A 13,447-nucleotide genomic window follows, 5' to 3' on the forward strand; every position below is an offset into this window, starting at 1 on the left:
ATTAATGCCTACGCTGCAATGTTTTAAAAAGGTAAAGCCTAATATAATGCTTGTTTTCACCACAACTTATAATGTTTTCATCAGGGGCGGATCTAGAATTGGGACTGGGGGGGCTAAATAGTGAAGCTTTTAGAACTAAAGTTAGAGATTAATGGAAGTACTATTGATTTAAAGGCATAAATCAGGCTCAAGGGGGGGCTGCAGTCCGGGCAGCCCACCCTGTGGATCCGCCCTGGTTTTCATGCCTATGCTGCTGTAAAATACAACTCAATATTCTAAACTGAATGCAGAAAATTCACTAATACATTTAGACTTACATATTCCACTTTTTTACAAAAGGCCCATGCCTACTATATAAGGTATATTGACCATTTTCAAACCAATATCCATTTTATATGATTCTCATAAACTATCCATGTATTTTTTTCGCATATAAATCAGGGGGGAGGGGGCTATGAGTGCCATGTGAACACAGATGCTATATTTGCTTTTTCAGAATACATAAATTGCCTATTTAGGAAAACATTGTTGCTTAACAAATGATCCTTAAATTGCTTTAGAAAATGCAATCTACTACAAGTATTTTTCCAGCAGCAACTTGCTCATCACCAATAGAGGCTCCACGAACATCCTATATTGTTGTTTCTTTCAAGCGATAGTCTGATTTCAAACACAGTAGGGAAGTAGGCGCATCTTTTGTTTAGTTTGTGTAGTTGTTGAGTGCAAAATATTTGGGTCAGCTGTTGGCTCTTAAAATATTGCATCTAGAAAATATTTGCATCTAACAAATGATTCTTAAAATAATGTTTGGGTATAGGAGCGGATAACCGCTATTGAGTTCTAAGCTATGATAAGAATGACTAATCTGTTACCGTGTTTTTTTCCCATCTACTTCTGCTACCGCAGCTTACATAGCTGGCACCAGTTTGGCTCTCTGTTGCCAGCCAAGCAGCTTCCTTTTTTTGCTGATGAGTTTTTGGGCACATGTTTCTTGAGTTGGGAGACAAGAAACAAGTCTCAGAACTAGTATTTAGTGCATTTGCTGAATGGAAGTAGTTATAGTAAGAAGATGCTTTTTTAGAATACATAAATCGCCCATTTTAAGAAGTCATTTTTGCCTAATGAATGACACTTTTTTGCCTAAGAAAATGCAATCCACTACAACATTACCATTTTTTGTTTTTTTTTCATGCCATTTTCCTGCTGGTAGTTGTGTATGCTTTTTTCTGAATCAGTATGATTTTTTCTAACTTTTTTAAATTTACTTATAGACAATGGCTACCAAAAAGAGGGGCGCTGGTGGTGGTCGCACTAGCGGGACACATGTATGTTTGAATCATCCTTTTTTTTATAAGTGTATATAATCTTATATTTTTTTGTTTTTTTATTTCCCTTTTTTTTTGCATTTTTCAGGGTGTAAGGAATAGAGCAACTCCTGCTAGACTGTTTAGATTGTACAAGGAAATGTCAGAGGCCCACGGAAGCTTGTTAGTGATGCTGGCTTTGGAGGCTTGCTTGAGATAGGAAGTGGTCGATTGCCATCTGCCCTAAGTAAATGGCTTGTGAAGAATGTGGATGGTGAATCAGAAGAGCTTGTAATTCCTGGAAGAGGGAAGATTAAAGTAAATGCAGCTGCTGTGAATAGGATACTTGGGTTACCTATGGGTGAAGATGAGGTTAAATATGAATTCAATGGAAGTGCAATTAGTTTCATCAATGAAAAGTGCAGCTTTGACAACGGAAGGTCTCCTGCAATTACAACAATAACAGAAAGGCTGTGCGCAAACAAGGAAGCAAATGATGACTACCTCCGATGTTGGCTCATGGTTGCTATCTCAACTTTTTTGTGTGGGAGCACAGCTTTGTGCATCAGCCCAAAGTGCTATCCTTCTTTGGTTGATCTATCAAAAGTTAAGGAATTGAATTGGTGCAAATTTGTAGTAGATACTCTCAAAGGATCCGTGGGAAAGATGCATAAAAAGGATTCTGTTTTAGGCTGTCTGTATTTCCTCTCCGTGAGTGTCTTTTCTTTTTTCTTTTTTAATCTTCTATTCATGTACTATATTTTTTTTCTCTTTTACATGTTTTTTAATGGTACCTTACATATATGCCTTTTTAGATACTTTACCTGGACAAGTCCCTGAAAAACAGCCAAGAGTTGCAGCATGGAACATGAAACTTATCAACAAGGTCATAAAGATGGATACTAACACAAATGGCACATTTGGGAAACTCAAGGTATGATTTTTTTTGTATATTTTTCTGTGTCAATTTTTTTATATGTACTATGCATTTGTCAATTTAGTCAAATCTTTTTTCTTTTTTTTTCATTTTTTCGTGTGACAGCTCAAGAAACTAGCTGGTTCAGTCACTGAGACCTCTTTATTTGGGGATTTCTAAGACATAGATAATTTTATTTCACACAGGGCATCTGCACCCATGTCTTCAAAGGTATGGAAAATAGAATCCAAATTTCAATTTCAGTTTCAGTTTTCAGTTTCACTTTTGGAAGCCCTGAAATATTCTGCCAGTTTTCAGTTTTTTGAATGTTTTTCACAACACAAATGTCATTGTGTTAGGCAAAAATAGTGTTAGGCATTAAGCAATAATATTGTTATAAATTAGCAAAAACAGTGCGGCTGATAAAGCATTAATAGTAAGACAATCAGAAATGATAGCTCAGGCGTGAGAAGAAAAGGATGCAAATAGTTCTAAAATTTAGGATGATCAAGGTTAGCTGTAAAGCATTAATTGTTGTAAACATTTTTTGCATTTGAACTGTTTAAAATACATTCTAGGAGATGTTCCTGGAGCCTCTATTAGTGATGAGCAGGTAATGTTGTAGTGGATTGCATTTTCTTTTAGACAATTTAAATGTCATCTATTAGGCGACAATGACTTAGTAAATAGGCAATCTAGCTTATTGTGTGTCCAGTTACAATCACTTAGGAGCTAACATTTTTTACACTTTTTTTAAATTACAGAAGAAAAAGAAATTATCTGAAGTTGTCAAGAAAGCTTGTATTGGTTTCACTGAAGTGATAGGAACATTTATAAGTGAGGTGTCCACAATCAGCGATGATTCTGAGGATCAAGAGGAGCCCAGAAGGTCAACACGGAGAAGAACTACCAAAAATCACCAACAGAATGTTGATGACGAAGACGAAGAGACAGAGGAGGACGAGGAGGAGGAGGACGAGGAGGAGGAGGATTGGAAGGAGGACGAGGAAGATGAGGAGGCGGACAAAGAAGCGGAGCTAGAGGATAAGGAGGTGGACAAAGAAGTGGAGCTAGAGGACAAGAGTGTCTCTAATGAGGATGATGCAACCAACATAGTTGATCCACCACTAGAAGTTGTTCCTTCTCAATCAAAAAGGGAAAGGCTGAGGTAAAATGAGATATTTTTTTGTGAATAATTGTTCGGAGAACTTTTGTATCTGTCAAAACAGTTGTTACTGACTTACTGTATATGCATGGTTCTTGTCCCCCTACAATGAATGCACTGTGCTGTTTTTTTATCTGTATGATTTTTTGCATTCTAAGACTACTACCACAAGTTATAAGCATCATAGCTTGTCTCAGCCAACATATGTCTCATACTCATCCATGCTGGTCTTGATCTTTTGCCTGCACAAAGTCCAGTATTTCTTTTTCCTACTTTATGACTGGCCCTTCCATCTCAAATTTTCTGATTTTGTCATCTTGGTATTAGCTTGGGTTGTGCCTCTTCAACCTGGTTCATTAACCAGGGAATAGATGACTAATTCCTTGGTTATAAGCATCATAACTTATCAAGTTTTTTTCTAGTAACATAACAGTACTAAGCACTATTTTTTGTTTTTTTTCATGGCTAAAGGCTCCCTCCTTCTGCTAGTGTTGTGGAAAAGAATGAAAAATCAGGAAAGCACACTAAAGTTGATGCACCGGCTGGTGATTCAAGGGAATCAGAACCAATACCACTAGAAGTTGTTCCTTCTCAATCAAGAAGGGAAAGGCTGAGGTAAATGGGATATATTTTTTTTGTGTTAAGCAACTTAATATTTATTAGCGAGGCAAGTTATTTGTAATTTGGTAGCAATTATATTTTTTTTGTGTCTATTTTTTATACTTTATGGGTCAGTTGTGTTTATGTGTTAAATGGTCACCTACACTAGTATCACTCCTTTGTTATGTCATTTGAATAAAATTGCTCGACTATGGAGAGATATTATTGCAACTATGAATAGATAGCATTTTTTGTTCTTGTTTTTAAATCAATTTTTTTTCTAGTAACACAACAGTACTAACACTATTTTTTGTTCTTTTTCATGGCTAAAGGCTCCCTCCTTCTGCTAATGTTGTGGAAAACAAAGAAAAATCAGAAAAGCACTCTAAATGGGATTTTGATCCCCCACCAATGGACATTATGAGATTCATTGATTTTCCCACACCCCGTGAACGTCCACCATCAAAGCCAAGTGAATGTAATTCAGAAAGGAACGCAAGGAAATATGATGATGAATATTTTTGGGACAATTTAAGTGAAGAACAATTTAAAGAACTTGATGCCCAAATTGAAGATATAGAAAGAAACAGGACAGATAAGTCACTTTCTAGCAGTGCAGTTAAGCAAACTCCTGTACCTACAGATAACCCAATTGAACATTCAGAAAGGAAGCCAACAAGAGTTGAAAAGACAACATCAGCTACAACCTATGGTCTACAATCTGCTCCCAGCACTTCACACACACCTGCGTATCAACCTCCGCCCAGAAGGCCAGCACGACCAGGGCGTGCTTTGCAGTCCCCATATATTGATTATGGCAGAAATGACTTGAAGTGCAGCAAGGTTGCAAGTCGTGCATATGATGTGGTATGCTCGGCCACTAGAAGGTCAACCAGGAGTTCGAGTCAAAGCTCAAGCCAAGGAGAGTATGTGCAACTTTTTCTTTTTTGCTAGTTTTTCCGCCTATTAAACTCTCGAATTCATTTTGTATTTTGTTTTTTTAACTATGATCCATCCATGTTGTACGCAGCGATATCATAATCAGTTATCCAGATTACTATGTGAGCTTGAAGCACCTTTCTGAATCAGTTAAACCAGGTGGAAAATTATTCAACACAGTAGCTGAAATTGCTATATATGCATTAAAAGACAGAAAGACCAAGATCCCTGTAAAACAAATACTCCCACTAAGAATAGCTGTGAGAATCCCCCCTTTTCTTTTTACTTTTACTGATGTTTCTAAGTTTGTATGCTTATTTTTTTCAAACAAGCACTTTTTTCTCTAACATTATTTTTTAATTCTTTTTTTTACAGTCTTTTCTACAAGATGGGATTCTGGATAATGGGGAGATTAATAGTGCTTTCCAAAGAAGCCTCCATCACCTAGACCGTTCTCAATTGGTAATTGATCGTCCACTTAATCCTCTTCTTTTTTTTCGAAATAGGCAATTTAACTATGTTCATTAGGCTATAATATTGTTTCGTTTTAGGCTATACTTTTTTTAAAAAAAAAATTATGCAATCCTTGGGTGTCCTACCATCATAACTTTTTGTTTTCGTGTTCTAAAATTTATGGAGCAATTTATAGAAAATAACAAAATATGACATGTGTAGGGCAGAGAACAACAGGTAGTGCCTATGTTAAATTGTCCATATCTCAATTTGATTCACGACCATTTTTTTATTTTTATTTTTTTAGAAGCCTGCTAGCTGTTATATCACTCAAGGATTATGTTTTTTTTGGCAATATAGATGCTATGAAGCCTTTTTTTGGTTTTAGTAGCTATTCTCATTTTTTTGCTAGCATTTTTTTGTAGGTCATGTTTCCTGTATTGCAAAATATTCGTTTCAAAAGGCTTGATAGAACAGTGGGCCACTTCTTCCTTCTAGTCTTGAACCTAAGGGAAGAAAGGTTTGAAGTTCTCGATTCTATGAGGTCTCTCGCTGACATTAACTTGAAGACATGCTGCAACAATTTGATCACTGCAATTAAGGAACTTTGGCACAAACATTACCCTAATTCAAGGAAGAATATTGACAAGTACCAACTGATTGATATTAATGTTCCATTGCAGTCAAACAAGTAGGTCAACAGTTCAACATACATATTATTTTCATATCTAAATTTTCTGTCATCCTCCATATGATTATGACTTTTTTTTTGCAGTCATGACTGCGGGTTCCACATGCTAATGCACTGTGAACACTGGAATGGTATTAACATGCCACAGTTTAAGGAAAAAGATATGCCAACTATTCGAAAGATGCTGACATACAAATGGCTCCAACATCCAGAAAACAATATTGCATGGAGATGTAAAATGAATATTTGCTAGGTATGCATTCCCACTAAGAAACTGTTTTTATTTTTTTTTAGTTTGTCCGGGCATCTCTGTGCATTGTGATCATATGATTTGCAAATGCTGCACTTATTCTTCCTCTTCGCTTGACCATTCATCCCTTTTTTGTGTGCCTTCTCCTTCCTGCGCCCTTTAGCTTTTGATTTTGGGGGGTTCGCTACACTTGATGTTTTTGGACCAGCCACTGCACCTACAATGTGAAATGCAATAAGCAACTAATCAATCTAGTACAAGCGTACAAAGATGAAGTAAAGCAGAATATAGTGTCTAGTTTTTTAAACCTGCAGTTTGCAATGAAGGTCCAGTTAGAGTAGAGACACCTGTACCATTTTGTGCACCTTCTGTAGCACCACCTTCTGTACCACTAGTGTTTTGCCTATTTGTCATCATCCTTTTCTTAATTTCTTCAAATTCAGATCGCATCTCCTTGATGTGCTTCTCCAAAATAGCATAGTTTTCATCATTTGTACAACCTTCCACTGCTATTGCTGCAAACGCGGTGGTTGCATTGGTTAATCTCAAAGTTTTTTCACTAGTCAATGGCATCCCACGGACTACAAGCCCCACTGGTGCATTCACATTTTGGACCTGATTAGTATCACTAGCAATTGCTTGTTGCGTCCACCTTTTAAGGATGTACCTTTCTGGTATTAATTTCACACCCATTCTAACCATAACTCTCATAATGTGGCAGCAAATGATTCCATCCCTATCAAACTTGCTGCACTCGCAACAATAGCTTTCATCCTCTTCTATTGCTGTAACAAGATAGTTCCTTTTTCCATACCAAAAAACAAAGCTATTATTGGGCTCCAACCAATATTAGAATTGCCCTACAGGCTTCACATCATATTCTGCAGTTTTCTCAAACTCTTTGGAGAACCTGTAAAACATATTCTTTGTGTATACAGTGGAAGCATGCTTCTCAAGTGGATGCCTTGACCATCGTCTTCGCTCATTCTCATCGGTCCTGAAGTCTTGCCCATCCTGTGCAACCAGACACTTTTCTTGTATTTTCTGGTACTGCCTCACAAACTGTAGCACTGACAAGTTTGGGTTCACATACTTCTTCAACAAAGCATTGAACCCCTCGCTCCTTTGAGTCGACTGGAGGAATGGGAAGAAACTGTGCATGTAGTAGGCTGGTATGAAGCTCTGCCTTATGTGGTATAGGTGTTGAAAATGCACATTGTCCTCCAAACCGTATTTCTGGACCATAGTAGCCCACTTTGACTAAAAATCTTCTGGGCTTACAGTGTGGTTTAAGCAATCCATAAACTCCTCATTCAGCTCATCATTTTTAGCAAGGATCGGTCCAATTGTGCCTGAAAACTTGTCCATGATATGCCACCTGCAATTCCTGTGGGTTGTGTTTGGAAACACAATGCAAATGGCAGCTCTCATCGCAGGATCTTGATCGGTGATTATGTTAAGGGGTGCTTTTCTATCCATTGCCTCTAGAAATGTTAGAAACAACCATTCATAGGTAGTTGTCTTCTCATTCCTTATAAAGGCACATCCTAGTTGAAAAGTTTGACAGTGTCTGTTGATTCCTATGAATGGTGTACAAGGCATCTCATATATGTTGGTCATATAGGTTGCATCAAATGAGACACAATCGTTGTATGCCTCTTTGTAAGCACGCCTTGCAGCTGAATCAACCCAAAACAGGTTCTCAACCCTATGGTTGTCATCAAGCTTGATCTTGTAGAAGAATTCAGGGTCTTCTTCTTTCAATGCTCTGAAGTAATCCAAAGTTTTTTGCATATCTTTGAATTTTTCTGTTTTGTGGATGGTGGAGCGGAAGTTTGAAACTTGTTTGCCGTCATATGGAACCAGCTGTGCTGAGCCATAGAACTCGCTCATCAGCTGCATGATTCTACCGGTGCTCAAGTTGCATCCATGTAGCAAAACAATGAAGTCCTTTTCCTGCTTCGGTATGCCTCTATGGGACCTTAGGAACTTCTTGAGTGAGGGCTGAACCACAAGATCATGGTTATGCTCGGCCAAAGAATAGATTACTTGCCATCTAAAGCCAATGATTTTGACTACCATCCTTGCCTTGCAGTTTGTATATAACATTTTCTCCCTCTTTCTTTTCTTACATCCGTCAAACTTCTTCCTCTTTTCTACTTGCTCATCCTCTTCTTCTTGTGCAGTATCCTCTTCTCCGGCTTCATCATTGTCAGAGTAGCAAGTGATTCCATCAACAAGCTGAGCAGCAACTCTTCTTTTCCTGCCAAAGCCTTGTTGCACACAAACTGCACCTTTTGTTTTTCTCTCGTGATTGCAGACCGACATGACGTGTTTGTTCTAATCGAGAAGCCAGTTCTCTTTGCATACGAGTTGTAGTACTCCCTTGCTTCATCCAAGGTTGCAAAAGACATCCCATTGTGTGGCATTTCAGGTGTAGACCACACCTCTTCTGCTACTTCAGCAACTACAGGATTAGTAGTAGAATCTTCATTCCTGTCCTCTATTCTTGCCTGTTCAAATGACAATCTGATCTCAGAAATGGTAGGAATAACCTCTTCTGAAACTGCAGGTTTTGTCTCTGCTAAACCAGCATGACCATCTTCAGAAATACTAGGCAAAATCTGCTGGTTCATATGCTCATTGTTAGGCTGAGGAATTTCAGGATTTGTGGACACTTGAGTGCAGAAGGTAGGGTTGCTGGTTATATAATCAAAATCAAATGCACCCAAGAAATCTTCATCTAAATCTGGTGGCAGCTTGTTAAGATCCATATCTTTTGAGATCTGCATGCAAAACATTAACTATAGGTGTCTGTTACTATATCATGACAGTAGGCAACTTAGTCAAACCTGTTAGGCAATAATACTGTACAAAACTAGACAAAATAGGCCAGCAACTTATGCAGTTTTTTTTGTTTAAGTACATGCTTTTTTTTGTTTTGTATTTCAATACATGCTAGCTTTTATTCAGTACATGCTTTTAGGTTTGTAATCTATTTCATATTCAGTTTTTTCAACTTTTTTACAAATCTAGTGTCATTGTGTTCTCTTCCTTTTAGAGAAAGTTTTGTAATTTGAGGCTTGCTTGTCATCTACTTAGTTGATTTTATCAGTTGTACTTTTTGTTTAATTTTGCAGGGGTGAGGCTATGTGCAGCAACTAACACAAGAAAGTTTAATGCATAGGAGTAACCATGTGCAGCAGCTAACATAAGAAGCTTTTTAATGCAGAAAGATGTACATCTGCATGTGTGGTGCATACAACATATACACATGTCATCCAATGGGTACCCAAGACGTACAGTGGTGTAGTATCAGATCTGCTAATGTAGTAGAAACTATAGTACTATGTGATACAAGAGATCTGGATTGCTTATGCAAAACAACTGATTTTGCTTTTATGCAAAAGTAGTGAATTGCTCAAAAGTTAGGATAAGATCTACTATTTCTTATAGAGTAACAGTTCTGGCTAGTTAGGTGATTCAAGAGAACAAATCTGGCAGAAGAAACCTTCTAGTAACAGATCTGGCTAGTTCTATTTTGAGACTATTTGTTGAAAGTAGTGGCAGAAGAAGCTGATAGTACCAAGTTCTTGCACAATCGCACGTACCTGCTTGTTTTGGATGTATTAGTTTGCCTTTGTTTTGAATGAATCTGCTAGCTGCCTAGATGGTGGCAGCGCCGCCATGGGCATCTTTTGTTTTGAGGGTTGAAAGGGAAAAGCAAAACAGGGAAGAGGGGAAGAAGCTTCCAGGTGAGGGAAAAGCAAAACAGGAAAGTGGGCGTGGGCCTAGCCTTCTGGCGGGCCTTGTCTAGGCGGGGTCATGATTGACGTGATTTTGTGCCCGCGTAGGAAGGTTTTTTCCTATTACGGAGTGTGCGTGCGGCCTGCTTAACGCATGCACGGCCGTGCATTAGCCGCATCCAAGAAAAAAACAGACGCCTAAATTGTAAGAGAAGTGACGAAATTTTTTTGGCATATATATACCTATAGCCTATTGTAAATGAAAATGCTTGGACAGTTTAGACCTCCGCCATAGGGGCTGTTTGGTTCGCGTAGCAGGAGAGCCAGGCTCATATGGGACATCCTGAGGAGATGCAACACAGTCGTGTTTGATTGACTGTATCTATTCAGTCTGGCTGAGAAGAGATAAAAAAAAGAAAGTAATGATTATGATTTTTATTTTTTACAAATATGCTCTAAAAATTCTTGTTTATCTAATTATATCTTAAACATCTTTAAAACATATTAATATCACTTGATATTTACTAATCATACACTAATACATCATTAAACAAACTAACTCGTGCAGCCAGCGAGCCTGGCCCGGCAGAAACGGCCGATTCTGGGGTTCGTGCAGAGCCTAGCCACGGCCTCCTTTCTGCATGGCTAGAGCCTGGCTCAATGGCGTAAGCAGTCAACCAAACAAGACTGCCCTGCATCTGGCCAGCCTGGTCCCACCAGATGCAAGCAACCAAACAGCCCCATAGGGTATGCCAGATATGCACTAGCATACCTGCAATTCTGACAATAGAGCAAGTATATATAGGTATATATATATATATATGCACATATATACCAATCTCCTGTATGTATTACCGTGAGCCAACTAGAGTCTGAGCGTGCTACGATGTCGCGCGAGCCACGAGCAAGAGGCGGGCCCGTAAGTGAGCGTCAGGCCCTTGCAGGTACGCGGCCCATGCGGCCAGCTATGGATACGGGATCAACACCGACGCCAATACAGAATTACGGATGGTCGGATCGAGGCAGCGCATCGGTCTGCCCTAGGACGATGCCAATACGTCACGATGGGGGTGGTTGCTCCATGGAGTGAACCTGGAACTATCCACTGACCCATGCAAGGATGTAAGGGGCACCATTTGATCCTTTTGCTGGAATGGACTAGATTAGGAGCTCCATTGGATCATGTGGTTTGACCCACACATCACACACACTCGCATGGTGAAAGAGTTGAACCAATAAATCACAGACGCTACCGTTCTGGTGAGGCTGTCGACAGTTTGGTGGATAAGTTGATAACAAGCATTAAGCAGCACAGCGGAATCCATGGACCTACATATGTACGCCCGGAGAGTGGGAGACACGTGGTCGATCGAGATTAAGCATGTCACGTACAGATTCAATATGATCGTATTACATATATAGGGTCCATGCATTTATGTGACGAACTAGCTTCGATTTGGTGGCCTTTGGGGGAAATCTAGGTAACTTTATTGCGAATTCGTAACAGAGTTCGTTTACAAGAGCAGATGAACTGCTAGACTCGAATGACTAGAACTAGTTCTAGAGTATTTCTGTTACAATGTTCGCTGCTTGAACCAAATGAGCAAAAGGCTTATATAGCCTGACCCGCCTGCAACAGCTGTCGCCAATCGATCGCCGCGAACCGCCTCAACAGATAGGCCCACCTGTCATCCGTTACATTCCCCCTTCCTTAAGGAATAGGCTGACCTCAGTCTGTTGAAGTCTGAACTTGTTGTTTTGGTATATCAGCTTCATCTTCCCAGGTTGCCATCTCAGGAGTCATCGATGTCCACTGAACCAACACTTGCTTCACCATGTTTGCTCCTCGCTGAATCACCCTGGATTTCAGAAGTTTCTGTGGTTGCAACACCATGAATGGATCAGTTGCCACTGAATCCAATTCTGTAGCAACTACTATGTCTTTTGGAACATGCTTCTTCAGTTGGGAAACATGTAACACCAGATGTATCTTACTTGTAGCCGGCAACTCTAACTTGTATGCCACAGCTCCCACTCGTTGCAGAACTTTATAGGGACCATAAAATCGAAATGACAGCTTCTTATTAGATCTGGATGCAACTGAAGACTGTACATACGGCTGCAACTTCATATACACCCAGTCTCCTGGTTGGAATTCCCTTTCCAGTCGATGTTTATTAGCTTGTGCCTTCATGCGTTGTTGTGCTCGCTGAAGTTGTTGCTGCACAATTCTAGTCAACAACTCCCTTTCCTGCATCCATTTCTCCAGATCAGGTATTGTGGACAATTGCAAGTTTTCAATGCCCAACTGCCTAGGACTCTGTCCTTAGAGCACCTCAAATGGGGTCATGCCTAAGGCAGTGTGATAGGCAGTATTATACCAGAATTCAGCCACGGAAATCCATTTGGCCCACTGCCTAGGACAAGAATGAACTGTGCACCTGAGGAATCCCTCCAAACACTGTTTCAAACGCTCTGTCTGACCATCTGTTTGTGGATGGTAAGCTGAGCTTATGAGAAGCTGTGTATCAGTCAACCTGAATAATTCCTTCCACAAGTTGCTGGTGAATACTAGATCTCTATCAGAAATAATTGCCTTTGGTAGACCATGGAGTTTGTACACATTATCCAAGAACAGCTTTGCAATCTGTAATGCAGTGTACGGATGATGAATAGGAATGAAATGGTCATACTTGGAGAACTTATCGTCACCACCAGAATAGCATTGTATCTGTCTGAAGCTGGTAATCCTTCTACAAAATCCAAACTGATCACCTCCCAAGCTTGAGTAGGAACAGGTAGGGGTTGGAGAAGTCCACGTAATTTTGTGTGTTCCACCTTTGCTTGCTGGCAAACTGAGCACTGTTGTACAAACTGTTGTACAAACTTCTTGAGTAGAGGCCAAGCAAATAATGATTTCACTCTACTGTATGTTGCTGCAACTCCTGAATGCCCACCAATTCCACTAGCATGCAGGGCTTGCAAAATGTGTTGTTGAGCCAACTGATTGTTGCCTACCCAAATTCTTCCTTTGAATCTTATTACACCATTCACCAAGGCAAATCCTTTATCATTTTCCTTTACCAAGGTGAGCTCAGCTAACAGTTTCTTGTCTTCCAGATTATCCACATATCCATCCTTTAACTTCTGAACCCAAGTTGGAACACATTCTGATATAGCAACAACCTCAGCCTCAGATACACACCTTGACAAAGCATGTGCGGCAGCATTGTTCACACCTTTCTTGTACTGAATGTGATAATCCAAGTCCATCAGATCAATGCTTTATGTTGAATTTTTTATGTGACCCGTTGCTCTGCCAGATGGAGCAGACTTTTATGATCAGTTCGAATAGCGAACTTCTTGTGTTGTAGGTAGGGACG

At 39.5% G+C, this 13,447-nt stretch overlaps 1 protein-coding gene and 2 long non-coding RNA genes across 3 annotated transcripts; all 3 read left to right on the plus strand.

The window, feature by feature from the left end:
* LOC110436289 lies at window positions 2,149–2,451 on the plus strand. The gene is made up of 2 exons (XR_002454121.1): window positions 2,149–2,238; window positions 2,347–2,451. It is a non-coding gene; the product is annotated as an uncharacterized LOC110436289 (long non-coding RNA).
* Window positions 2,724–4,584, plus strand: LOC8085747 (histone H3.v1). The gene is made up of 5 exons (XM_021463506.1): window positions 2,724–2,732; window positions 2,985–3,388; window positions 3,857–4,000; window positions 4,318–4,546; window positions 4,576–4,584. Exons 1-5 carry the CDS (start codon window positions 2,724–2,726, stop codon window positions 4,582–4,584), a joined length of 795 nt encoding a protein of 264 aa, XP_021319181.1.
* On the plus strand, window positions 5,300–6,615 carry LOC110436096. The gene is made up of 3 exons (XR_002453763.1): window positions 5,300–5,386; window positions 5,803–6,068; window positions 6,153–6,615. It is a non-coding gene; the product is annotated as an uncharacterized LOC110436096 (long non-coding RNA).

The sequence above is a fragment of the Sorghum bicolor genome, chromosome 6 (genome assembly GCF_000003195.3).
Source record: "Sorghum bicolor cultivar BTx623 chromosome 6, Sorghum_bicolor_NCBIv3, whole genome shotgun sequence".
Taxonomy (NCBI): Eukaryota; Viridiplantae; Streptophyta; class Magnoliopsida; order Poales; family Poaceae; genus Sorghum; species Sorghum bicolor.